Raw genomic sequence first — 27,774 nt, 5'->3', positions numbered from 1 at the left:
AGCTCTCTCCCAAGCTCTGGTCCCCCATTTCAGCCATCCTGAGACAGCGCTCCTTAAGAGTCCCTCATGTACCTCACATTCTACACACCCAGAACCTGGCTTGTAATTGTCCCCCGTCCTTTCCCTACTGGATCCTTGCCCTCCTCCTGTCCCGAGGACCATGGCTCTGTGTAGGTGCCCGTTGTGCGTTGTGACACATATAAGATGCCATCGTGTCTGTCCTTCTGGTGCACTTCTAAATAGCCCATCCTCACTGACATATACCCCTGCAGGTACATGCCTACATCATCAGCTACCTGAAGAAGGAGATGCCGAGTGTATTTGGAAAGGACAACAAGAAGAGAGAGCTTATCAGCAGGTTGCCAGAAATCTACATTCAGCTGCAGCGAGAATACCAGATTTCTGCAGGGGACTTCCCGGAGGTCAAGGCAATGCAGGTACTGGGCACTCGTTACAATGTCATGAGCGAGGGATGGAGAGGCACTGCCACCTTGCCCAGCTGGTTACTGGGTACACATGTAGGTTTCATGGTTTAGGATGGAGCAGAATGCAATGAATTCATCTTCCTAATGGCAGTCTGTGATAATAGCCTCCTGTGAATAAAGTAGAAGTTGCCTGCCTCCTGAAACATTTAAACAAAAGGGGATACATTTCAAGAAGTCAGTTAAGCTCACATGAGAAAATCATATGAGTGACCCTCTCAGGCTGTGTTCAAGGTCGTTTTGACAAGGTTGAGGTGACACCTGTTTTTTGGAATCCCAGAATCTTAAGAGAATTAGAGCTGGGGGTGACCTTGGCGGTCACCCAGGTAGCCTCCTCAAGCCGGCCCTGCCTGGCACTGCCCTGTGCTGTGGGATTATGTGCTCAGGCAGCGTTGCTGGTGCAGACGCAAGGGCCTAGTCAGAGGCATGGGCTCTGTAGACATAGCTAGACTTCACTGGATACAGCAAGAAGTCCTCACTGAGGATGTTGCTTAAAGGTTGGCATTGGGCAACTTTTGGCCTGGTTTCAGGGTCTCCCTCTTAAGGCTGTAAGTCCATGAGGCCAGTGACCCATGTCCTGTTCACTGCCCTATCTCCAGCACGTGGGATGAAGCAAGTACTCAATGAGTATCTGTTGAATGAGTTCATCGGCAAGTTGGTGCATGTTCACGTCAATGGAAGTCCAAACCTATAGAAAAATTTTTAAGAGTTTATTTGAGCCAAAAAACTGAGGACCAGCCCAGAAGCAAAATCTTAAAGGATTGAGAAAATGCTCTGGGCAGTGAGTTTTGCAGTTCTTTTTATACATTTAGAATCAAAGGAGAAAACACGAGGAAGGCTACATGAAATCCATTGGTGGTAGATTAAGGAGGTGAGAAAGCAAAGGGGAGAAATCTCTAGGATTAGATAAAAAGTAAAACGGAGAGATACATACTTGTTTTACATTGGTACGTACAGGGCAGTTAACATTTCACATTTATAGAAAATAGAGACGGCATGGTTATGCCCGTCTAAGGGGTCTAGAAAAGATAGTTAACTGACATTCCAAGAGTATGTTATCTTAGATACACGAAAACAATGGACAGGGCTCGATTAAGGCAAAGATTAACCTTTTATTAATGACTCTATAGGCCCAGAATAGGACTACCCACCAAGACCTGCCCAGTTAGGAATTTGAGATCAGACTGTTCTGTGTGGGTACTCTCGGTCACTGAGCTTGTCAGGTCTGCTACATAGCCCCTCTTTCCCGTTCACATTTATATTATAGCAGCCTCTAGGATAGTGAGGATCTCAGACCCAGGCCCAGCCGTGACTCTCACAGGGCTCATAGACCAGCAGTTACCAGAGCAAACCCCTGGAAACTGGAAGACGGCCCTGATCACACAACCCCCAGGGACTCCCCAGAGAGCGAGGCAGGCCTAGAGCCTGTAAGGTATCTTTACAGTCACCCAATACTTTAAGCTAGTTTGCCGTCACCCAGGAAGCTTTGGGGGGTTCATGGTGTGGGTCAGGGCCTCTGTCATCCCTGAGTCTGCTGAGTGTCTGACATCCTCTCCAACACAGATGGTCAGCCTCACATCGACTGTGTCTGAGACAGGGGCTGGCAATGTAAAGGCTCGGCAATGACTTTATTATGATCTTGGCACATCTCAGGGTCACTCAGAGAGCTCACCAATGCAATCTTTAAATCTCTGTTCTCCGCGCTCTCATGGACCAAGCTGGTCCAGCTGACTCTTAGCTGTAACAGTAAGCTGAGTGTATTTCGAAGGCTTTTGCCCAGTGCTGAGAGAGGCCCGTGACCTCCTGGTGAAGCTGCCTGTGTCTGCCTTGCACCCTTTCAGGAGGGAATCTGATTTACCACGCTGATGTGGAAAATGGGGAGAACACTGGCAAGGTCACTTCTATTGCTGACTCGGAGAATTTGGTCCCCATAGCTGATGAGTTGGCAGCATTTCAACAGCAGAGGGCAGCAGAGCCATCCCCATCTGCTCAGACCCCGAGGATTTGAAAACTGGTGAATGCTGGGAGTGAATGGGCAAGCCCTGCAGAGACTGGAACTGACCTTTGTGTCTTGGAGAAAGCAGTTCCAGGATCCCCGGCTTGGTGGCTTTGATGGATACAATTGTTGATGGGTAAATCTTTAAACTCCCAAGGACATATTCGTCCCATTAAAAAGATTTGTTTTGGAGCTACCCTGGTAGAGGGCAGGGATGGAGGTGGTTTAATTCGTACCCTGTACTTCGTGATCAGGCCGGGGACGAGGAGGTACCACAAGGATGGGAGTATAGGATTTATTTCCTATGTACCTTTTGGGGTAGGAATGGCTGCTGCTGCTGCTGCTGCTTCCTGCAAATATGTGGCCATTTTCCCTTCCCAGCTTCCCAGAGGTTTGCGATCTGAATCCATGTCCCCCTGATTCAGAGGGTGAAAATTTGGGGTGGGCACCGCCCTTCATTCGTCCACTTGGCCAGACACAGAGGCTCTGTGTGTGCTCAGAGCTCAGGCTCATTCATGAGGAAATGGGGTAGGTGTTTGTGCACCCAGGGGAATCCAGACTTGTTTATCCCAGCAGCACTCAGATTTTTGTGTAGGCTGCCTGCTCTCCTCCCCCTGGGCTTTCTAGTCTCAGTCCCTTTGGCTGACTGAGAAGTTGGCAGCAGGAGCCCAAAGAGTTAGCAGCATTGTTTGGTGCTGATGTTAGGGTGGGATGCAGGTGACTGTGGTCTGTCAATGAGGATGGAGGACACGCTAGCCAGAATGCGTTTTAGAAACCTGCACTGCCCCGCTGCTCTAAGCCGAGTGCAGACTGAACACTGGGTGTAATCTCAGCCCAATGAAATGTGACAGCTGCAGAGTTTATTACTGAGAAGGGTGCTGGAGGTGCCTCTGTAGAGATATGTCAGGCTGTTCAGCATTCAACTTTGTCCCTTCCACCATCTAAAGCTCAGGGCTCCATTTCCAAATAATAGCATAGAATAGCTGCGCTGACAGTATACCCTACAGACCACAATTTTAATTCTCCATTGGAAATAACCTAAATATCCAACTACATGGGACAGGGTAAATGATGAATGGCCCAGCTATAAATTCAGTATTGTGTAGCTATTAAGAATAGGTTGCACATGAGGATGATTCCCAGGTTCAGTGCAAGCCTGGCCAAGTATGGAAGAACTGCCCTAGAAGAGAGCAGTTCTACAAAGATGGGGAAGTGGGTTTTTTGTTTGTTCTTTGGTCTTAGAGTTTGGTTTTTGTTTTAGTTCTGACATTCAAAGACATCTCTGTCAAAACACTAGCTGAACACAAATTAAGGAACAGAGATTTCAGTGAATACAGTCTTTGCAAAAAAATAGTTTGGGAAAGTCACTAAAAACAAAAAATAAGGTATAAAAGTTAATAACATGGAAAGATATAATACATTATTTCTTTAAAATGCAGTTGTTAAACCGTGAGTGTGGTCTTGTTTCAGTTTGTGTGTGTGTGTGTGTGTGTGTGTGTGTGTGTGTGTGTATAAAAATGGCTAGAAATGTATGCCCCAAAATATTAGCAGGTTATTTTTGCGTAATGAGATTATAAGTAATTTAAATTTTTATTTTTATTTACCAGTTTTTTCCCAACATTTTTACAATAAAAATATATTTATAATAGCACAAAGTTTTAATTTTTTCTAACTGCCTGTCACATTATTTCTGCCTGAAAAGTCATATCTGAGGGGTAAGTGAAACTTCTTTTCCTCAAGAGTCTCTCTGCTTTATCTCTCAAAAATTGTATACCTGGCTCTCTAGAATTTTCCTAGCAGAAATACCTCACCTAGAGTCCATATAAAAACTGCCATACCAGGCATTTTCTGCTTTTATTTGACAAAACAGCTGTTGAAGTTGTTTTTCCTAGATCTTTGAGGCCCCTCATAAAAAGCCCTAGGTAATCTCACAATTCAGGGCCAGAGAAAGTTTGTCTCTTAGATGAATAGGCAGTTTCTTCCTTCAGACAATAAGGGGTGTGATCCCCACCTTGACTGGGGCAGCTGAGGAGCAATGCTTCTTCTCACCTTAGTTGCCTGATGTGATGATTCCCTTTCTCTCCCTTTTAATTACTTGGCTTTTCGCTTTCTAATGACTTCAGTTTCGCGTTAATGTTTTCACTATAAGCTAAGTCAAGCCCTTTTTGAAAGTAGACAGTAACTAGAAAACTATAGTGTCCTTCCTCAGTTACAACATAAACCACCTGAGGGTCCAGACTGTGGCTTTTTCTGTTTATATTCCCAGGCCCCAGAACAGGGCCTGGCACATAACAAATGGCCAATAAATGTTGGATGGATGGATGGATGGATGGATGGATGGATGGATGGATGGATGGATGGATGAATGGATGAATGGATGATGGATGATGGATGAGTAACCTAGGAGAACCAAGAGAAGAAAGAACTATTTCTACAGAGCCATTTACAGAGCCTCTGTGGCATCTATGGTAGGCTCCTGTCGCGGCCCGGAAATTGCCTTGTCTCTCTGGAGCCTGTGCTTCTGCTGCTCCATCTGCTGATAGCCGGTTCTCCTGGGACAGAGACCTGCACTGACCTGACGAGTACGCTCAGCCCTATTGGCTGGATTTATTCTCACCTTCCTCCTTCCTACTCCACTCCCTTACCAGTTTCAACTTTTACTTATTTGTACTCGAAATTACACTTTAAAAAACTGATCCCAAAACAGCGTTCTTAAATAATTATTTTACCTAAATAAGTCCCTCTGTCACAGCTTTGTGTTCCAGCACAAGGAGGACTAGTCAAGAGGCAGGAGGCATAGGCTCTAGTCTAGACTCTACCAGGACACTCATGTGCTCTGTGTAAAACACAGTTATTAATGCCTGTCCTTCCTTACTCCCAGCATTGTTTTGAAGACTGAGATGTGTCGTAAAATCACCTTAAAAGATAAAATACGAAATCTCTAGAGCACTAAAAAAAAAGAAAAGAAAAAGGCAAGACGAAGGGAGTTTGTCTCAATGCCCTAGAAGATCGCTGTCATTCATATGGCCTCCAGCAGACGTTAGCTACAGCAAAACATTGCATCTTGTTTCTTGTTCCAAAAGCCACTCTTGTCTCTGTTGAGTTCAGATCTGTGGACCCCACCAAAGAGAGCCCCGAACAGCCCACGGGGGTGGAATGTCTGCTCTAAGGGAGCATTCGCTTCCTCAGCCATCCCTCTCCCTGTTTGCTTCCTGAAGAGAGGCATGTGACCAAGTATGTGGTTTCTCCTTCTACAGGAACAGCTTGAGAACTATGACTTCACCAAATTCCACTCGCTGAAGCCCAAGCTGATCGAGGCTGTGGATAACATGCTGACCAGCAAGATCTCATCCCTGATGAGCCTCATCAGCCAGGAGGAGCTGAGCATGCCCACGCAGATCGTGCAGGGTGGTGCCTTCGATGGCACTGCTGAGGGCCCCTTCAACCAGGGCTACGGGGAGGGCGCCAAGGAGGGCGCCGACGAGGAGGAATGGGTTGTGGCCAAAGACAAGCCCGTCTATGACGAGCTCTTTTACACCTTGTCTCCTGTCAATGGCAAGATATCGGGCGTCAACGCCAAGAAGGAGATGGTGACCTCAAAGCTGCCCAACAGCGTCCTGGGCAAGATCTGGAAACTGGCCGACTGTGACTGCGACGGCATGCTGGACGAGGAGGAGTTTGCCCTGGCCAAACACCTCATCAAGATCAAGCTGGATGGCTACGAGCTGCCCAACAACCTACCCCCGCACCTCGTACCCCCCTCTCACAGGAAGTCCCTGCAGAAGGCTGACTGAGGGGCAGGCCTCCCACAGGGCAGGCAGTATGGGGTGGGAATCGGGGGACCTGAGCCTGAGACCCATGCTGCCACTGACTCACTGAGTGACCCTGGGCAAGGCACTGCCTTCTCTGTGCCTCAGTTTCCTCATCTGTAGAATGGGGAGGGCAGACACTGGACACTAGATATGGTCCTTTCACCTCTAAAATTCCCTGAGTTTCTATTAAAATATTGGGGGGAGGGAGTAGATAAAGAGATTGTAGGGTTGAAGAGAAATTGACCAAAGAGTACTCAGAAGCCTAGAGAGACACAGGTGTGGAGGTGGGCTTGGTGGAGTCCCAGGAGCACAGAGTGTGAGCTAGGGGCACTGCTGGAGCATGAGTCTGCTGGGCTTCCCTGGACCACTCATCATTATGAACCTGTCTGTCCCTCAGAGGGCACCGGGAGGGAGCAAAGATGATCTTATTTATTTTGTTTCCTGCTATATTTAGAGTGGAAAAAAAAATAGAGCAGAGAGGGTTTCTTTTCTCTCCAAACTGTCTACCAAAGAGAAGGCAGCTGTTGCCCAAGGTTTGAAAGAAGGATGGACAGTGTCTGTGTGCGCCCCGTCCCTTCTGCAGACTAGCCGAGCAGAAGAGGCAGCCAGGCCAAAGAGAGCGTCTGTCCCAGCACCCCACTGACTGGCCTTCCCAGCAAAGTTGTATTTGGTTAGGAATTTGAATGTATAACCTTTATTAATCCCCTGGTAAGATTTCCAGTGTTTAAATCATGCTGAAGTCTAAAAAGTAGCTTTTCTTACTGGTCTATCCAAAAATTTATAGCAAAGTCTATTTATCGTACTTAAACTACAGTAAGGAAAAGGGGTGGTTCTCCCCAGTCATCAGTTTAGTGTGGTTACATGTCCCCAAGGCTCCTCGGTCGATGGCAGAACTTAAACTCAGCAAAAACATATCTTGGTGCATGCAGCGTCCTGGGCCTATGGACACAAAGGGGAATGAGAGGCCAGCCTGCCCTAAGCTATCAGATAGAAAAGAATAGTCAACTAGTTTAGACACTTTTTATTTTTTAAAAATAGGCATTTTTACTATAAAATAGTCCACTTTTTTTTCTTCAGGATAAAAGCCTTTATACAGAAACAGGATGGAAACTTTCATATAAAACCTTTTCTTTGAAAGGCTTTGTGGTTCATATCATGACTGCCTGTCATGAGGTATGGGCACATCCCTGTACATCGGCTCCCTGGTTCTCTCCCAGGTCCCCCATGTTAACCCCTCTGGACCACGCACTCAGATGTCTGCGTCAGGTGGAGGTGGTTAATGCTCACTGCCACCCTCCCTGCTATGTGGGCTCCATCTCCGGGATGCAGTGCCTTTCACCATTAGTTATGCAATAGAAGAAGTCAGACATGAAATAGTGATGGTTGCATGACATGGGGCCCTGCCAGCACCAGAAATCAACGAAATCAGAACAGTCCCACCTGAGCTTTTCAAAAAACACTTTTTTTTTCTCTTGACACCTTTGACATCAGGGTCAGAACTGCAGACTTAAGAGAAATTTTTTACCTTAGAAAAGCATATATCCAGATGCCAGCCCTCACACTCCCTAGCTAACTTTCTAAATAATTTAGTTTTAAGAGAAGTAAATGCAGAATATGGTTTTTAGTCTTAATGAGCCCTTTTAAATTAGACACAAAGAAAAGAGACGTTTATAATTCCAGTACTGTAATATGAGCAGATAGTTCTGTGAATGCGTAGGACTTCCTAAGAGTATAAACACAGTGGAATCCACCAAAAGGCAAAATTGAGACAAAAGAGAGAGTTCATTTGCCCATAGATTTGGATATGCCAAAGTTAGCCAATTTTCCCTTCAGAAATATCTTTCTTCTTTAACTCTGCTTGATTATCATACATATATAAAGATAAATATATACACATATGTCACATGAGTATTATTTTTGACACTTGTCAACGCGTAAGTATGTAACTATGGGCATGTTTTGTCCATGTAAAGACATACAGGAAAACTGTTTTAGAAGACCAACAGATTTCTGGTTTCCAGGTGGAAGGAAATGTCCGCCATTATGATCCCTACTCCCCTCCCCCATGCCCTCAGGCGGGATAACATCTGACAGCTGGATCCTTTCCTTACTGAGAAAAAAAAAGAAATCTCATGTCCATTTTTCGTAATATTTTCTTTTACAACATGAAGTCATCGGAGTTGATTGGAAAGAAAAACACTGGAAAGTATTATGGATGGTGGCCAAGTGAAAACCCATATCTTCCGGGGACCCACACAAAGTTCCTTGACTCTATCCAAATTACCCATTATTCCCACCCCCACCCATCAGGATGGCAGAAGAGCAGTCTTCTAAGATCTGTTTGCCTTGACCTTATTGCCCTTCCCACGCCACCCTGATTTTAAAAGTACCCCCTCCCCAGAGTGTTTACAAATGGGTGGGAGGGTGGAAGTCGGTAAACTAGCACTGAGAAACTATCCCCATGTTCTCCATGATTCCACAGAAGAAAACCTAAGAATCTTGAATCTAATTTACACAGCACATGATACATGACACAACCTTCTGCAATGTTGAGTTCAGGGGAAGAAAATGAAAACTTCGGCCTACTCCTCCCAAAGTTGACTTCCCAGTTGTAAGCCTGCTAATGAGACCCTCTTAAACCCATCTAAGACCTGCCGAAACTCACCAGCTCCTGGCCACCTGTAGATGTCTAACCTGCTTCGGCCTCATGCTCCGGCCCAGCCTTACACGTCGGTTTTTTTCTTGCACACTTGCATGACAGAGGGCGGAGTCACTTCCTTGGGGAGGGGTCATTCAGTTGGCTTTTGCTTCTCCAGGGCTGGACTGGGTTCTCTTTGGAACACTCGTCGTTATGCAGCAATGGCGTCTTTGGACTTGGGGCTATGCTTCCTCCCACAGGATGTTAGGCCTTGAAGAATTGAATTCTTATTCTGTATCATGGGACTGGGTGTCCAGGTGGGTCAGAGAGCGTGTGAGGAGAAGCAAAATGATGCCTACTTTACCCCCAAACCCGTCCCCCTCCTTACCAGCCTGCAGGAGAGGCCTCAGCAGAGCCCTGGCCCCAGCCCCGGCCCTATCATCCCGGACCACAGTCCCTTCTGGTGCCCCGCATCTCCTAAGGAGCTGCCTCTCCAACACACTGAGAATGTCCTGTACTGGGGTCCACTGCCCAGGGTGGGGCTTAGCCACCAGAGTCATGCCTGACAGCCAGCACCTGCACCTTTTCCCTTTGCACAAATATACTCCTTCATTACTCCCAGAGCAATAATACCCCAGACGAATCGCCTTGAAGATAAACAGAGCACTTAACAGAGGCACTGTCAATTTCCTCCATGGAATGTGACAAAAAAACAACCTTAGGACAGATAACCACTGAGTTTATTCAAGTAAACAGCCTAATTAAGAGTGTATCAGGTTATATGTCAATTAGCCAATGCAGTTAATACACAGTGCTTCTATTTTTTTTTATAAGTTTGTTTAGAAGTGTCAAAAAAAAAGACACAGTCTATTGATCAATAAACTTCTGAAAAAATCACTCTACTGGCTCTGGTTGTCCAGGGACTGCATGTAGCTGTCTCAGGAGTGAAGTGGGATCCCTGACATCTATCCTGAAACAAGGCAGAGGTGTTAGGGGGTGGGGTGCCCCTCTGTACACCATCCCTGTGACCTCCGACTTTTTGTGTTCTCTCCGAGTGGGACATTCCCAAATTGGAGCTCCATTAGAAGAAAAACGGCTCCATCCGCTGGGGCAGAGGCCAGGTCTGGGAGCAGGCCCTGATGGAGGCTGAAGCCCCAAGAGTGACTGGAAGCCAAGACGAAGGGACCATGGAGAAGGGCCCTTCAGAGGCTAGAACTGGGCATCACTGGGCACATTGTTCTCTCTTCATGCACTTGAAGGTGCAGTAGAGCCAGGGTGGAGCCCTAACTGGCTAGCACTGCTCCTGCCTCTTGACACACCTCACAGGTGTAGACCACCCATAGCCGACATCTGGGTTTTTCCCACTGGCACCCATCTACCCTTCTGACGATCCAGACCAGGAATTTCTTTTGCAGAGCACTCCCCACTTACCAACCCTAATCTGAATTACAAAGTTTGGGTGAGATCGACCCTCACTCCAGGGTGGGTCCTAATTGGTTTAAGCCAGTTAGAGTATATTATCCCCCTGATCTCAGAAATTGGTTCAGGAATGGCCATGTGGTTCAATTGAAGCCTATGAGAGCCAGGTCTCTCATATTTCTGTTTCATCTCTTGGGAGAAATGTTCTCTCCTCTGAACCACGCAATGTCTAGAAGTGAGCCTGTTGGTACAATAATATAAATGGCATTGAGACGATGCCCAGAGCAGCTGGGGGCAGGGGAGAGATGTTAGGCTGATAGCAATCACCCTGTGGAGCATGAAGATGAAGGAGGCATTGAGAAAGGCAGAGGGAGTTTGGGCCTGTGGTGGTATCGTTTAGCTGCTGGATCAAACCTCACCTAAAGTCTCCCTCCTGCCAGACCTTTCGATTATGCGGGCCAGTATATCCCCTTTATAGTGTTTAAATCTATTTGACTTGAAATTTCAGTTACTTGCAACTTAAATAATCCAAAAGTATGTACTGACCAACAGAGATTTTCATTGCAGTAGGGGCTGCAGTCACTGCAAAAAGAGCCAGTGCTCAGAGCCTATGCAGTGGCTTTAGCTGCAGTTGAGCTAAGGAGGAAGAACAGCAGTTCCCCAGCCCCACTCAACCTCAGATACAACAACCTCTGCTGAGTTCTGTGTACAAAGCCTCATGTAGCTCCATCCTGTTTTCAGTTGATCACATCACACAGGTGCCCTAGGCCAAGGGTCTTAATAGGAGGAGAAACAAGATAGAGGTGGGGGGCTTTCTAGACAGAGCAGGATTTCAACTGGGGCTGATAGGAGAATGGGGACAATAGAGAATAGAAGGGACATTCTAAGCCGAGAGAACAGCTGAAGTCTGGACATGGGCAGGAGAGCTTTGTTTCTGTCCCGGCAATGTGGAGTCTCCATAGGCGTGAGCGGAGATGTGCTCTGGGAAGTAAATCAGGGGGCCACGCAAAGGCCGACGTGCAGGTAGGATGATGGGTTGGGGACTGGTGATGAGAACCTGCAGGGACAGTGAGAGGATGTGGGGTGGGAGGGTGGACAGTGGAGTGCTGGGGCACACAACAGTAGCTGTTCGTGACTGACAGGCTCTGGGCCGAGGCATCGAGAAACCAGTCAGTGGCAGGAGGGACCTCGTACGACAGGGTGGGAAGCTCTCAGACACAGGGTAGCTGCCCCACCCCTGGAGCAGCTCACTCTCAGCCACTGCCGGCCTGGTTCAGGTGTGCTCGGTCCTCCCCAGCTCTCAGGGGCAGGCTGTGGCCGCTGCTCCCTTGGCCAGCTTTAGCTGTCAGGGACACCTCCCTGAGAAATGTTGTGTCTCCTTCCAGAGCCTCCAGGGCTGCTGGATGGATGAACCCACAGACACACACCCCAGCTCGAGGACTGTTACCCAGAGTTTAGCCAGACTGTTCTGCAAACCACCTGAATTAGAATTCACTCTCCCTCCTGCGTGCTGTCCAAGGCTGCTCAGGGAAGGAGGGAGGAGCGGCAGGCTCCCACCGAGGCCCCTGCCTCCAAGCCCTGCTGGGCCAACTCCGTGGGTGCACAGGTGCTGGGGCCCCACCATGGAGCCCAAACAGTGAACACTGTGCCCCTGGCTTTGAAGGAGTCACTGTCATTTTCATGGCCTTTGCAGGTCCAGGTTACCCCTTCCAAAGGGAGCCTCATTCAAAAAGGAGTCCCGGGTGTGAGGCAGCACTGGTCAGCCCTGGGCTAGATTGGGTGCATTTCTGTCGGGACTGGAAAGCCGAAGCCAGGGTCTGATAATTCCCCAGGAGGGAGAGGAGAGGGCTCTGGCCCAGCATGCTCCCTCCCATCCCCACCCCTGTGGGTGCTCCCAAAGAGGCCTTGTGGGGTGCAGAAGAGCAGTCCCCAACCGGAAAGTGGGTTCAGATGCTTCTGACCAGAGGCTCTGTCCTCTGGTGCCTTTACTCAGACTGCAGCACCCCCAAGGTCTCCCACAGCGAGCCATTTCGAGGCCACCAATGGGCCTCTGTGTCTTGGGAGCCAAGACCCCCACCAGATGCTGGGGGCATTTTCAGTGGAGACAATAAAGGAGGAGATCCTGGACCAATGGTCTGGAGCATTCTTGAGCCGCCCCCTCCCAGCCTAGGCCACGCCCTGAGGCAGGTGGGAGGATAATGCCTGTTCTGTTGTGTGCTGTCACCACTGTCCCGCTGATTTAAGAGGAGGGCCATGGCATGGCCCCAGCTCCAGCCTCAGCCTCTCTTGATGGCTCTCTCCCTCCTCACACAGCCCCTGCTACCTTCCACCTCCAGCCAGCCAGCCAGCCTTGTCTCCTCCCTGGGCTCAGACAGGTCAAGGTGAGCAGTTTCCTGTTTTCCTCCCACCCACCCTATTTATCCCAAGAAGCAGCAGCCAATCACTGTGACCCAGGGGAGACCTCTGGTAGCAGAGCTCTAAGAAGAATAATCTGGAAGGTAGGGTGGGGCAAAAGGGGCCCTGGGCCATTCAAACACAGGGTATCAGCCAGAACCTTACCTGGCTAGGTTCCAAGCCACAACCCCCCCACCACCACCAAATGTGGGGACAGTCTGGCAGGGAGGGGCCCCTTACCCCTGGCAAAGGCACACCGGTCTCAGGGAGTCTTTATACCCACACACGTCCCTCAGCCTCCATGACCCCAACATCTCCGGGTTGGGAAATGTCCACTGGCCCCTCATCCCCAAAGAAGTCCAGGCCTGATGGCTGGCCAGCCCCACAATTCCCAGTAGTTCCTTGGGGCTACAGGACTCCTGAAGCAGAAGGCCAGCCACAGAGCCCTGGGACGGATCTCCCAGCTCAGTCTGGCCATGGACTCTGCATATGAGATGGGCCACATTCGGAAGCTGCAGGTACAGCACGTGCGGATGCAGGAGAAGACTTTCACCAACTGGATCAACAACATCTTCCAACACGGCCGAGTGAGTGCAGCTGGGCGCGCCCCACAGCCCACCTCTACCATCCTGCCAACTCCCTGGCCAGTGAATTTGGGAGGCTGGCTAGGAGGTCATCTGGCTGAGGCTTCTCAAGACCCCACACACAGCACAGCTGAGGCCAATGCTCCTTCCTCGAGGCAGCTGCTCTGGCCTGTGCCTCCCAGGGCCTGGGACGGGGCAGACAGGTGAGGCTGGGCTGACCCTGTGTCTTCCCTCATTCCTCCCAGGTGGGCCTCAAGATCCAGAACCTGTACACAGAGCTGGCAGATGGCACCCACCTACTGAGGCTACTGGAGCTCATCTCTGGGGAGGCCCTCCCACCCCCCAGCCGGGGCCGCATGCGTGTGCACTTCCTGGAGAACAACAGCCGGGCGCTGGCCTTCCTCAGGGCCAAGGTGGGCACTGGGGGAAGGGCTTCTGGGCATGGTGCTGGGCGGGCAGAGGGGACAGGCTGAACTCTTAGATCATCTCTCCTGGGCTGGCCACAGGGCAGAGCAGAGGCTCTGGAGCCTGAATCCAGGAGAAGCAGCTGGGGATACAGAAGACCAGGAAGCAAAGCCCTTCCTGGCCACAGTACTCCCAGCTTAGAGAGCACCCAACCGGCTGGAGCAGGAACAGCCATCATCCCTAGTGGTTGGGACTAAAATATGCCACTGACTGTAAAGAGAAAATCACAGAATTCTAAGCTGAAAGATTTAAGGTACTCTTAACTGTCTCTTTTTATAAACAAGGAAATTTTATCAGACACGACCCAGAGTCAGCTGCCCAGCAGAGCCTGGGTGTGGAGCCATGGGAGGCTGGCCAAGGGTAGGACACAGGGGAAGAGCCCCAGACACTGAACCAGGCAGTGGAGGGGAGAGGTTCAGGGACTGTCTGAAGACCTTGGAGAAGTTGGACTGGATAGCAGGGAGGGGCCTCAGCAAACAGAAGAAACCCTGAAAGGCCAAAGAAAGAGTCACTAAAGGGGAACCAAGAGTTCCAGGAACACAGCGGGACATTGACGGCCAATGTCAGAGGGCTGTGCAGGGGTCATTTATGCTGAGAAGCAGGAATTAGGAAGCCCAAAGGCTCTAGACCTCAGATACTAAAGCTGAGAGGTGGCTGTCTGGGAGGCTGCGAAGTCACTAAAATGGAACTGGCTGGACTGAGACTGAGTATGTGTGTCCGTCACTTATGTTCTGGATTGGAGGTCACAGTCAGCTCCCTGGGAGCCTGGCATGCTGAAGGGAGACCAGGGAGGTAAAAAGCCAAAGCAAGGGACCTGAGCATACAGAAGAGCAGAAAGCTTCCAGCCACAAGATATCAGGCCTTACTTGGACCCCTGGGCAACGGCCTGTGAGCCAGGCACCTCCCCTTGGGGAACTTGGGAAGGGCGCAAGACCATGGCTCTTGTCAGGGGCCCCTCAAGCTTAGATACACAGCATGTTACTTATACGGAGCCTGTGAAAGTGACAGCCTTGTCTCTACTGTACTTCGAGGCAGCAAAAACAAGGAATTGCCCCAATGCACAGTTAATAAGTAGCAGAATGTGGGATACACTCATTTCTGGAGAATGTCATGTGCTGGAAGCTTTATGCCAGGGTCTGGGGACTTCGGTAAGCAAAACCCAGACCTGACCACAGAGGCCTAAAGTTTCAAGGAAGACAGTTGAGTTAAACCCAGATCAGTGGTGTGCTGGTAAATGTTAATAACCAGCTCTAGGAGGGAAAATAAAAGCCCTGGTTTGTAGCGTTTGCTGATTTCTATGGCCTTGATACCTCCACCCTGGCTGATTTCAAGCTACCAGCATGATGCCACTAAGACAAAGTTGGGAAGATCAGCCCTCATGAGCTGGTATGAGCAAACAAATACCCCACCAACCAGACGCTCCAACTCCAAGCTCAGATGTGCCAGGAGAAGAGGGCAGAGAATGGGTGGATCCTTTAGAGACCAGGCAAATACAAGCAAGCATACCCACAGAAGCTACCCGGGATACAGCCCCTCCCACCAGGTTCCTTGTGGTTACTCTGCATCTTCTCTGGTGCACGGGCTTCACACTGAACCCTGCCATCTGTGCCCGCAGGTGCCAATCCCTCTCATTGGGCCAGAGAACATCGTAGACGGAGACCAGACGCTCATCCTGGGACTCATCTGGGTCATCATCCTGCGTTTCCAGATTTCCCATATCTCCCTGGACCGGGTATCTCACTCAGCCCCCACTGCCAAGTTACCCAGCCCACCCCTGGCTTCACCTCTGGCCCCTGGAGACAGAGCAATTTCACCCAACTGTTATCCCCACAGCAGAATCTTGGCATCCACACAATTTATATTCACTCTTTAACCACAGGCAAAGAACTGAGAATGTCAGAGAGATTGTATTATGCTGAAGTGAGAACTAGATTCATGGGCTTCAAAGCTGATCTGGGACAAGTCATTGACTAGTGAGTGGCAGAATAAAGGAAAGTATCAACAAGAGGAACAGGCAGGGGTGGGAGGGGATTGAAACCAGGTATAGATGGTCATTTCCCAGCCCGAAGAAACAGTGCCAGCTCTGCCCTCAGGCAGCTAGCTGCATGCGGCATCAAGGTGGTAGACAGGTGGCTCATACATCAGAGGTGGGCTCCCTGTCAGAAGTTCCTGGGTCAACTGAGACCATCCCCAATCAACTGGAGGACACTGGGCAGCTTCCTAATCTCTCTTATGGCACCTCGCATCATCCTTAGGATGTAAATGCTGATACTGTCTACCTCACAGGGCTGTGAGGGGTGGAGAGCCATTGGTATGGGCCCGATGCGTGGCTGGCAGAAAGCCCACACTGACCAGGAGTGGGTCTGATGAAGACTAGCCTCAAATACCATGTGGCCCAGGGTCAGTTAGCACAATGGTCAGCCCATCAGAAGGGCTACTACTGCTGTTGTCACCAGTTTTGGCTCTGAGGTGACAGCTTTCAGACTCCCTGCTTCTTTGGAAGGACAGTCAGCCCTCATGAGGGCAGAAGGGCTAGAGAGGATCACAGCCATGCCCATCCTGCCTCTCGCATGGCCCGTAGGCTCTGCTGCCACTCCATCTGAATGGTGACCCTCTGCCTTGCCCTTCCAGGAAGAGTTTGGGGCCAACGTGGCCCTGCTTTCTGCCAAGGAAGCTCTGCTGGTCTGGTGCCAGCGGAAGACAGCCTGCTACGCCAACGTCAACATCACCGACTTCTCCCACAGCTGGAGTGACGGGCTCGGCTTTGGTGCCCTCATCCATGCCCACAGGTCTGTGTGAGACGGAGAGGCCCCAGCTTTCTTCCTGGAGGCCTCCACCCACTGAGCCAACTGTTCCTGGGCTCGGGTCTTCAACCTGCCCATTCTCCTACATCCTTCCGGCCCCTGCACCCTGAAAACAGAAGTAGAGAAGGCTGCCAGCCAAGGCCCTGGTCTGTGGGGGTAACCCCCACCCCTCTTTCCTAGAAAATTCCTTGGAACTGGCCAAGTTTGCCTCTGACCGCTGCCTTTCTCTACTTTTCACATCCCGGATCCTATTCTCAGTTCTCTCCCTGGCAAGTGCCTGCCCTTTGGGAGCACTCCCTACCCAAGAACCTGGCCCCTGAGCCAAAGTAACCCTTCCCTCTCTGTCAGAGCCCTGTTCCTTCAGCCAGGCTCTCAGGTAACCGTCAGGGGGAAACTAATGCACAGCAAGGTATGAATGACTAACAGGAGCTTGTTTGCCTTTTTGACAAGTCCACTTAAATCCAAGCAGTAAATTACTCTGGTGAAGAGCCCTTCTTGCTCTCTGTCCAGGCCAGATCTGCTTGACTACAGCTCCCTGCGTCCCGACTGCCCGCTGTACAACCTCAACGCTGCTTTCCATGTGGCTGAGCAGGAGCTGGGCATTGCTCAGCTGCTGGACCCCGAGGACATAGCAGCCCTGCAGCCTGATGAGCGCTCCATCATGACCTACATCTCCCTCTACTACCACCACTTCTCCCGCCTGCACCAGGAGCAGACTGTCCAGAGGAGACTCGCTAAGGTTGGTGACAAAGAGAAGGTGGCATCAAGGAGACGTGAGAGTGAGCATGAGCTCCAGAGTCAGAAACACCTGGGTTTGAAGCCTGCCTCTCCCACTTCCTAGCTGTGTGGCCTTAGCCGTGTCACCTAACTTTACTTTGCTCCATCTGCAAAATGGAGATGCTAATGCCTGCGTGATAGAAGGCTGTGATGAGTGTTCAGGGAGCATGAGCAAAGTGCCCAGCACAGTACTTGACACACAGGGAAAGCCAGCTGAGCAACTCCTTCCCCCTCGAACTCCCCCTTTCCTCTTAGGCTTTTAAGCTCCTAATGGGATTAAAAGGCTCGGAGAGCCAGACTCTGCAAGGACAAGCACAGAAGCAGCTCTGCTGGGCTGAGTCCATGTTTTTGGGGGGCTCTCTTACTCTCTGGGCACGATGGCAGAGGCTGAGGCCTGGGAGGGCTGTTCTCAAGGTTAGTGTCTCAGTTAAGCATGGGGGAGATAATCCAAGCCAAAGGCTCTGATCTGCTTTAGGGGTATGGGGGCCTCAGGGAAGGAAAAGAAGGCTCAGAAAGAGGATAGCACTCCCCGCCCTCTCCCGCCCAGAGGTGAGGCCAAATGGAGTAAAATAAGATTGAAGAATGCAGGATAGGAGCCCCACACTCCTGGGTCTGAGTGTGCAACGCAGGCAGATCCACTTCTCCGGGGGTTGGGACAACCCCACTTCAGTGCATCCTCAGCTGAGGGAAGGAGCTGCTGCCCACCCGGGCAACCCTGCAGGCACTCAGAGTCCAAAGGGGAGTGCCTCCATTCCAGGCCTGCCCTGAAGTGCCTCCCTGACCCCTTTCCATGCCTTCCTCCAGATCCTGCTTCAGCTCCAGGAGACAGAGGAAATGCAGGCCCAGTATGAGAAGCTGGTGGCTGACATGCTATGCTGGATTGCAAAGAAGCAGGTACAGCTGGAGGCCCAGGACTTCCCAGACTCCCTGCCTTCCATGCGCCAGCTACTGGTGGCTTTTGCCTCCTTCCGCACCAAGGAGAAGCCACAGAGGCTGCAGCAGCGAGGGGCTGCAGAGGCCCTGCTCTTCCGGCTACAGACAGCACTCCGAGCCCAGAACCGCAGGCCCTTCCTGCCTTGCCAGGGCCTGGGCCCTGCAGAGCTGTCCCAGCGCTGGGCAGGCCTGGAACGGGCAGAGGCCTCACGGAGCAAGGCCCTGCAGCAGAGACTCCTACAGTTAGAGCGGCTGGAAACCCTGGCCCGGCGCTTCCAGCGTAAGGCAGCCCTCCGGGAGAGCTTTCTGACAGACACAGAGAAGGTGCTGGACCAGTCCGCAGCCCCGCCTACCAGCCTGGTCACAGTGGAGGTGGCAGGGCAGAGGTTGGGCATGCTGGAGGCCAGCATCCTGCCCCAGGAGGGGCGCTTCCAGGCCCTGGCTGAGATCGCGGACATCCTCCAGCAGGAGCAGTACCACAGCTGGGCAGATGTGGCTTGCAGGTAAGCCCCAAGCACGTGAACCATCTTCAAAGCAGGCTCAGACCTTCCTACCATACCCCTGTCTTTACACATACCCATTCCTGGCCACAGAGGAGAGGAGTAGATTCAGGGCTCCCTTTTAAAAGATCCAGCTCCTACTGATGCCTGAAATTCCACCATGTGTAACTCATCCCTTTGGTAAAGCACTATCCTCTATAGGTAGTCTCTTACTAATTCATTCACTAAACAAGCATTTATTGAGTGTCCACTATGTCTCAAGCACTATTCTAGGTGCTAGAGATTTAGCAGCGAAGAGGACACACAAAAATCCCTCCTTTCATGGAGTATATACACTAATAAGGAAAAGAGACAAGTAAGAAACGTATGTAGTAAGTGAGATGGCAATAAAAGTAATAAAAAGCAGGAAAGGGGAACAGGGAGCAGGGAGGGAGCTAGATCAGATGGCCAGAGGCAGTTCACTGAGCAAAGACCAGAAAGAAGTAAGAGGCCAGCCTTACATATTTAGGGACGTACTATACTAGGCAGAGGGAATAGTGCAGTATCCCACAGTGGGTGCGTGCCTGGCATATTTGAAAAATAGCATGGAGGCCAGTGCTGGCCAAAGTGAACGAGTAAGAGTCGAGGTCAAAGAGGTACAGGGGCGAAGGGTGGGGCAGATATCATGCTGGGCTCTGCGGGGTACAGTAAGGATTTGTTTTTTCTCAGAAAAAAATGGAAAATCACGGAAGGGCTTGAGCAGGGGAGGGACACAACCTAATTTTTGTTTTACAATGATCATTCTGGATGCCATGTCAGGAACAGACTGAAGGGGCAAAGGCAGAGCAGAGAGAGCAGTTAGGAAGCTATTCTAATAATCCTGGCCAGAAATGGTGGAATTCTGGACATATTTTTGAATCCAAGAGGATCTGCAGACAGATCAGATGTGGGGTATGAGAATGAGTTATCAAGATTTTAGTTCGGGCACCTGGAAGGATGGCATTGCTATCACCTGAGATGGGGACTGTATATAACGCTTGCGGGGGCTGTGAAGGCCTAATCCTTCCAGACCCTTTTGGCTTCTCGTCGTGGGTCTGAGAGGCAGGGATGCGCTGCTCCTACTGCCCAAGACTGGGATGCTCACAGACCTCATCCAGGAGGCTCAGGCTCCTCCAGGGCAATCAAGCCACCAGTCCAGCTGTGAGTCCCAAGGCAGCTTCCCTACCCCAGCCGGTGGAGACCACCCTTGTTCTCATGTCCTCCAGGCAGTTAGAGATCACACGGCGCTGGGAACAGCTCCTTCAGCATCTCCAAGAGCAGAGGAAGTGGATGGCAGGCGTGCAGGCTGTGCTGAGCCTGCTGCAGGAAGTGGAGACTGCCTCCGACCAGCTCAGGGAGCTGCAGGTGGGCCCTGGACCAGCGGACCCTTGGGGAACACAGCAGGTGTGCCAGCTCTGGCACTCATGGGGACCCAGCATCCTGGGACGGCAATGACCACTTCTCCCTGGCCAGGTGCCAGCCAGCTCCACGGCCTGTGGGCAACAATTGGCAGAGGTAGTGGAGCTGCTGCACAGGCATGACCTGCTGGAGGCCCAGGTCTCAGGCCACGGAGCCCATGTGAGCCATCTTGCCTACCAGACCATGGCACTGGACTCCTCCCTGGGCACTAGTGTGGAGATGCTACAGGCCAAAGTCCAGGCGCTGGCCCAGCTCCACCAGAGCCTCGTGTCTCTTGTCAAGGCCAGGTAAAAGCTCGCCCCAACACCTCTACCTTCTCCAGAACTTTTCTATAACACAAGTTACCTCCTGCCCAGGTTAAAATACTGCCAGCATGGCAACTTCCTCATCCCCAAGGCCTCTGTCTCCCCTGTTGAGTCATCCAGGGAAAAGTAAACTCCTGTCTACCTAAGAGGGAGTGTCTGAGCCTACTGGGGAACCCCGCTCCTAGCCCTTCAGTGATCCTTGCTGTCCCTCAGGAGGGCCTTGCTGGAGCAGACCCTGCAGCGGGCGGAGTTCCTGCACGACTGTGAGGAGGAGGAATCCTGGTTGAGGGAGCGCATGCGGATGGTGGAGGATGTGACCCTGGGCGGGGATCTTGGCCAGATTGCTGCCACCCTGCAGAAACATAAGGTGCCTGCTCCCCTGTGCCCTGCCCATCCCCATCTCCCTGCCGCCCCAACTTTACGCTCAGCCAGCTCACCGCTCTGCGCTCCGCCAGGCCCTGGAGGGCGAGCTGCGCAGCCACCAGATTGTGTGCGCTGATATCGAGAGGAGGGGACGAGACCTAAGCGCACGCGGGCCCCTGACCCGACCAGATCCCCAGGAGTGGGCAGAAGCGGTGCAGGACCTGTGGCAGCAGCTCCGGGCCCAGGTGGCGAGACAGAGCGCATGGCTGCAGGCAGCCCTGCTCGTCCAAAAGGTATCCGGGCGGTAGGTGGTGGACAGCGGGGCGGAGTGTTCAGGGTCCGGCGCCCAGCCCTTCCTTCTGCCTGCAGTATTTCGCGGACGCAGCAGACGCGGCCACATGGCTACTGGAGCAGCGGTCAGCTCTGGAAAGCACGTCCTGTGGACAGGACCAGGCCAGCACTGAGGCCCTGCTGCTGGGCCACCTGCGGCTGGAACCCACCCTGCGGGCCTTCCGGGCTGAGCTGCAGCAGTTGGACGATCAGGCACGGGCTGCCGCCGCGAGGGCATCCCTCACGGTGTGTGTTGGTGGGGGCGGGGTTGGGGAGGGAAAGGGACACAGAGCTACAGGCTTCCAACACCAAATGCGCTGCGCCCCGTCTCCCATGGCCGCACAGAGAGTAGAAATGGGAGGGCATTTGTGGCCGCTGACTCTGGAATCGTGGCCTTCCTCTGGGCTTGCGTGCGCCCCACCACCTCAAGAGTATCTCCCCTGCTGCCCCTGCCCAAAGTTAAGGACTCCTGTCTGTCCACGCCTATGGACGTCATCCAAGTGTAGTGTGGCTCTGCTCACTTTGCCCACCGGTTTCCAGGCAATAATCAGATTCCTTCAGCAATGCCTCCTTTCCTTTCATCCTTAAGAGTTTGGCTCTCTCATCTGATTTGGTTCTTATAGGTTTGGGGTGGCCTAATCACTACACCAAATGCTTTCTGAAAACTCTCCCTCAGTTCTCTGAGCCCATAGTTTTTAAAACACACATGCATGGTGGGCAGGTTGGCCCAGCCCCACTAGGGTGCCCATCAGCCACATCATGGAGCAGGAACCCCAGGTACTACCACTGGCCTAAACCTGCCAAGCCTTCTGCTGCTTAGGGGGACCGCCTCTAGTTACACTGCCCTGTGTCCTGTCGGCACAGGTAGTGTCTGCCCTGAGTTCTCCAAGGGAAGGTCCAAGGAACCTGAGGGCCTGGTGTGAGGTTTCCTGCCACTCTGGCCCCTGGGGTGTCCAGAAGATGGCCCTCCCAGCTAAGCCTGACGCTGACTTTGACCCCAACACCATCCTTCAGACACAGGACCGCTTGAACCAGGATTATGAGGGCCTGCAGGCCCTGGCAGAGGTAATACGCGTTCAAGGAATGTTCGTGAAGCACCTACTCTATGTTAGGCCCTGAGTCGTGAGCTCAGGGACAGGGCAGTGACTGTGTGCTCCCTGCCCTCAAGGAGCTGACATCATGGCAGAGAAGGTGTGAAACGAGTCACAAGGTGGATGCGGGTGCGATAGGAACATAGGAGAGGGGAGCCCAGGTCAGGCCGGGGAGTCAGGGAAGGCATCTCAGAGGGAAGGACTTCGGGCTGAGGTTGAACAACAAGAAGCTGAGAGCAGCAGGTAGAGCCAGGAGGAAGGCAGGGGAGATGACAGGGAGACAGTATTTCATGGGCAGCACCCATGAAAAGGCAGGAGCAAGGCCCAGTGGAGGTGTGAAGGCCAAGGCGCCTGGTGCACAGAGAGTTGGGGAGTGGCAAATGGCTAAAGGAAAGCCTGGGGAAGAGGTAGGCCTGGCCAGGTCTCAAGGTAGATGTATGGATTGTATCTAAGAGCTGAAGGCTTTAGCAGGACAAGATCACAAGAGCACACTGCCAGGGCTCTTTCCCCACTAAGGTCTTTCCAGCACTCCCCCCCCACCACCACCACCACTGGACCCCTCACAGAGGGCCTAGGGCCCAGCAGTGGGGTGGAGACCCCTCTTGCCTTGGCCCTGAGCTCTGCTGGCAGCGGGGGAGTGAAGGGGACGTCCTCTGTTTTAAGCGCCCAATAGGGCATTGACCCTTACCCCAGCCTCTGGGCTGGCCTCTCCCCAGCACCGCAGGGCCCAGTTGGAAGAGGCAGTGGCTCTGTTTGGTTTCTATGGCTCATGTGAAGAGCTCAAGTCCTGGCTGGAGAACCAGACAGCACTGCTCAGGACACTGCAGCCCCAGGCTGACAACTTGGACGTCATGCAGCTCAAATTTGAGGTACAGTCCCCTTGGAGCCGAGGGGGGATTTTAGTTGCTTGGCCCCGCTGCCTCCTTATTTATGTCTTCCCTCCTCACCTTGTTCCTGCCTCCCCATTGTTCATTCCTGTGCCTCAGTTCTCCATGTTAGCTACAGTCCTGCCTGGGAGGAGGGAGCAGAGGAGCTGGCCTTGAATTATTTTTATTGAGATATAATTGACATACAACATTGTATTAGTTTCAGGTATACAACGTAATGATTCAATATTTGTATACATCGTGAAATGATAGCACAAGAAGTCTAGTTAACATCTGTCGCCATATAAAGTTATAGAAGTTTTTTTCTTGTGATGAGAATTTTTAAGATTCGATCTCTTAGCTACTTTCAAATATGCAATCTAGTATTCACTATAGTAGTCATGCTGTACATTACATCTCCATGACATTTATTTTATAACCGGAAGTTTGTACCTTTTGACTCCCTTCACCCAGTTTGACTACCTTCCACCCACTGCCTCCAGCAACCACTAACCTGTTCTCTTTATCTATAAGCTTTTTTTTTTTTTTTTAATCTCACATATAAGTGAGATTAGGTGGTATTTGCCTTTCTCTGTCTGGCTTATTCCACTTAGCATAATGCCCTCAAGGTCCATCCATGTTGTCCCAAGTGGCAAAATTTTATTCTTTTTTATGGCTGAATAATATTCCATTGTGTATGTGTTTGTATCACATTTTCTTTATCTATTCATCCACTTGTGTTGATGGACACTTAAGTCATTCTAAAACTTGGCTGTTATAAATAATGCTACAATGAACATGGGGTTGCATATATCTTTTCAAGTTAGTGTTTTCGTTTTCTGCAGATAAATACCTGGAAGTGGAATTGCTGAATCATGTGGTAGTTCTAACTTTAATTTTTTGAGGAACATCTATACTGTTCTCCATAGTGGCTGCACCAATTTAAATTCCCACCAACAGCACACAAGGATTCTCTTTACTCTACATCCTTGCCGACACTTATTTCTTGTCTTTTTAAGAATAACCATTCTGACAGGTGTGAGGTAATATCTCATTATGGTTTCAGTTTGCATTCCCCTGGTGATGAGTGATGTTGAGCACCTTTTCATGTACCTGTTGGCCATCATGTATCTTCTTTGAAAAATGTTTCTTCAGATCCTCTGCCCGTTTTTTTTTTTTAATCAAATAGTGTTTGGGTTTTTTTACTATTAAGTCGTATGGGTTCTGTATATATTTTAGATGTACCCTTATCAGATATATAATTTGCAAATATTTTCTTTCATTCAGTAGGTTGCCTTTTCATTTTGTTAATGGTTTTGTTCACTGTACAGAAGCTTTTTAGTTTGATGTAGTCTCACTTGTTTTTCTTTTTGTTTTTGTTTGTTTGGGTTTTTTTTTTTTTTTTTTTTTTGCTTTATTGCCCTTGCTTTTAGTATCAAATGCAAGAAATCATTGCCAAGACCAATGTCAAGGAAATTAACATCTTTGTTTTCTTCTAGGAGTTTTATGGTTTCAAGTCTTACCTTCAAGTCTTTAATCCATTTTGAGTTAATGTTTGTGTATAGTGTAAAATAGTGGTCCAGTTTCATTCTTTACATATGGCTGTCCAGTTTTCCCAGCACCATTTATTAAAGAGGCTGTTTTTTCCTGATTGTATATTCTTGGTTCTTTTGTAATAAAGTTGACCCATATAGGTGTGGGTTTATTTTTGGTCTCTCTATTCTTTCTGTTCCACTGATCCATGTGTCTGATTACTATAGTTTTGTAATATACTTTAGTTTGAAATCAGGGAGCTTGATTCCTTCAGCTTTGTTCTTTGTCAAGATTGCTTTTGTTATTTAGGGTCTTTTGTGGTTCCATACAAATTTTAGGATTGTTTGTTCTATTTCTATGAAAAATGCCATTGGAAATTTGATAGAAATGCCATTGGAAATTTGATAGAAATGCCATTGGAAATTTGATAGAAATAGCACTGAATCTGGATTGTTTTGGGTAGTATGAACGTTTTAACAATATTAATTCTTCTAATCCATGAACATGGAATATCTTTCCATTTATCTGTGTCTTCTTCAATTTCTTTCATCGATATCTTATAGTTTTCAGTGTACAGGTCTTTCACTCTTTGGTTAAATTTATTCTTAGGTATTTTATTCTTTTCGATACATTTATAAATAGGATTGTTTTCTTAATTTCTCTTTCTGATAGTTATTAGTATATAAAAATGCAACAGATTTATGTATATCGATTTTGTACTCTACAACTTTACTGAATTTATTCTAACAGTTTTTGGTGAAATCTTTAGGGTTTTCTATATATCATGTCATCTGTAAGTAGTTACAATTTTACTTCTTCCTTTTCAATTTGGATACTTGGCCTTGAATTTTTAAAAGTCCTTTTAAAGACGCAAACCCTTGCTCTTCCAGAAGGATGCAGTTGGAACACACCTCTATAGCAGAGTATGTCCAAGGTCATTCATAATCTTGAGAGGAGTGTGGAAAGAGAATAAGCCCACTCAAGGCCTGGGTCCTCCTTTCCCTAGAACTTTCTCACTGCCCTGGCTGTGGGAAAGGACCACTGGGCTGAGGTCAGCAGCTCTGTTGAGCAACTGAAGCAGAGATGTCCTGGAGATTCCCCCAAAATCCAGCAACAGCATGAGGAACTGGGCCAAAGGTGAGAATGAGGAGGGAGTACAGGGCAATAGGGGTAGGCTGGATGCAATGCCCGCTCACCTGCCTTCCAAAATACCAGAAAGAAGTACTGGATATGTCAGAGACAGGGAGGGGAGGGCGTGGGGACTGCCAGCCTGGCAGCTTCTGTAATGTGAGCTTCTTGCCAAGGCCCTAGGATGGACAGGGAGATATCCCTGTGATGGAGACATCTTGCTCCTTCTACCCAGGTGGAGGCAGCTGGAGGCCCTGAAGAAAGAGAAAGAAATGCAGCTGGTGCACACCACGGATATGTATAGTTTTATGCAGGAATGTGGACCCACACAGGTCCAGCTGCAAGATATGATACTTCAGCTGGAAGCCCTGGAGCCTGGGCACTCAGAGCACAGTCACCATATCCTGAAACTGGCTCAGCAGAAGATACTAGCACTGGAGAGGTCCATCCACTACCTGCAAAGGGTGGCCATAAAGTATGGCCTGGGTTGGGCATGGCGATGGTGCTCTGGGAGGGAGGGAAGGCTGGAGCAGGGTTACAGAATGAGAAAGGGGCCAGAGGTTGGGGTGGGTAAGGATGGGTGGGATGTGCTCCCTGAAGGGCAGGGGAAAAGGTGGGGGAAGAGCATGAGGAAATGCTCACAGGGTCTCATGCGCGAGGTGCCCCTCAGTCAACAGTGAGGTGGGAGTTCAGAGTAGTTGCACATTCCCTGGGGAATACTAGGCCTGCTTACTGGGCCCAGGAGAGGGCACTGACTAGATGCTGGGCCCATCTCCCAGAGTCAAGGAGTCAGGCCCCACAGAGAGCCAGTCCCTACAAGAGCAGGTGGAGATGCTGCAGGGGCTACTGAAGAGTGTATGGAAGCAGGTGGCCCAGCAGACCCAGGCCCAGGCCCAGAGGCAAGCTCGGCAGAGCTTCCTGCAGGAGAGCCAGCGGCTGCTGCTGTGGGCGGAGGGTGTCCAGGCTCAGCTGCACAGCAAGGAGGAGGTGGTGGACATGACCTCAGCCCAGCGGCTACTGGAGGAACACCGAGACCTGCTGGAGGAGATTCACCTGCAGCAGGAGAGGTCAGTACCGGAAAACAGACAGGGCGCACTTGGGGCTGGCCAAGGCCCATGGGGACAGGCCACCAGAAAGAGAGAGGCAGGAAACAGTGCATCACCCAGGGGGTTGGCCCAAGCTGGTGTTTAGCATGATGCTCGAGGCAGGTTTTCGAGGAGGGAAGATGTAACCAAGGACTGGCCAGGCATCCTGCACACTTCAGGCAGGGACCGAGGACAGAAACTGAGCTGCCTGGGAAGTTCTAGTCAGTCCAGGCCTGGTCACACCCCATGCAGATGAGACTGATGGATTGATTTCAGTCAGGGTGGCCCAGCCTTTCAGCTATTCTGGGTAACACAGATCCCATTTGCCCCTGGAGGCAAATGGCCCAGGACCCCCATGGACTAAGATACCTACCTCCTCAGTATGGCGATGACTCTTCTGCATAGTTCATGGTTTGGGCCTGACAGGCAGGCAAAGTCACCGAGTACAGTTGCAGGCCATGCCTGCACAAGGGAGCCTGACAGGTTGCCCAGTAAGCACTGAGTCCATCCCATCCCCTGTTCACCAAACTACCTGGTTCAGGGCTGCAAAAGCTCAGAGAAGTGGAACCTTTTTCTAATTCACACAAAGCTGTTACCCGTTCCCAAGTCATGTACTTGTGGGCTGCACCCAACTGAGAAGGGAGCCTTTTCTAATTCATTGAGTCTCCACATGGGCTTGCAGTAGCCCTGCAGTCAGACATGTGTGTGGTTTGAGTGATTTTTCTGTGTTGTGCTGCCTCAGCCCCTCTACTTGCCTGGGCATTGGCCAGCTAGAGCAAGGGTATGACATGGCAGGGAGTATGAGAACTATTGAGTCCTAAGCACTGTGCTG

The 27,774-nt window shown here is 50.5% G+C and overlaps 2 protein-coding genes across 2 annotated transcripts in view; both read left to right on the top strand.

Moving 5' to 3' along the window:
- EHD4 (EH domain containing 4) overlaps positions 1–8,429 on the top strand; it is a 68,019-nt gene extending 59,590 nt beyond the window's left edge. The window contains exons 5-6 of the mRNA XM_011354965.2: positions 273–437; positions 5,736–8,429. Of these exons, the coding sequence (XP_011353267.1) occupies positions 273–437; positions 5,736–6,272 (702 nt within the window). The 3' untranslated portion in view covers positions 6,273–8,429. The remainder of the gene's footprint in view (positions 1–272; positions 438–5,735) is intronic.
- Positions 8,430–11,292: 2,863 nt separating this feature from the next.
- SPTBN5 (spectrin beta, non-erythrocytic 5) overlaps positions 11,293–27,774 on the top strand; it is a 48,996-nt gene continuing 32,514 nt past the window's right edge. Inside the window, 19 exon segments of the mRNA XM_023527706.1 lie at positions 11,293–11,370; positions 12,341–12,480; positions 12,661–12,728; positions 13,156–13,328; positions 13,571–13,738; positions 15,406–15,522; positions 16,422–16,579; positions 17,105–17,333; positions 18,176–18,807; positions 20,049–20,187; positions 20,296–20,528; positions 20,760–20,913; positions 21,002–21,202; positions 21,279–21,485; positions 22,104–22,304; positions 23,047–23,199; positions 25,736–25,866; positions 26,093–26,332; positions 26,637–27,000. Coding sequence (XP_023383474.1) covers positions 11,293–11,370; positions 12,341–12,480; positions 12,661–12,728; positions 13,156–13,328; positions 13,571–13,738; positions 15,406–15,522; positions 16,422–16,579; positions 17,105–17,333; positions 18,176–18,807; positions 20,049–20,187; positions 20,296–20,528; positions 20,760–20,913; positions 21,002–21,202; positions 21,279–21,485; positions 22,104–22,304; positions 23,047–23,199; positions 25,736–25,866; positions 26,093–26,332; positions 26,637–27,000 — 3,786 coding nt within the window.

This window comes from Pteropus vampyrus, unplaced genomic scaffold (genome assembly GCF_000151845.1).
Source record: "Pteropus vampyrus isolate Shadow unplaced genomic scaffold, Pvam_2.0 Scaffold19, whole genome shotgun sequence".
NCBI lineage: Eukaryota > Metazoa > Chordata > Mammalia > Chiroptera > Pteropodidae > Pteropus > Pteropus vampyrus.
This window is presented reverse-complemented; position numbering and strand designations above follow the sequence as displayed.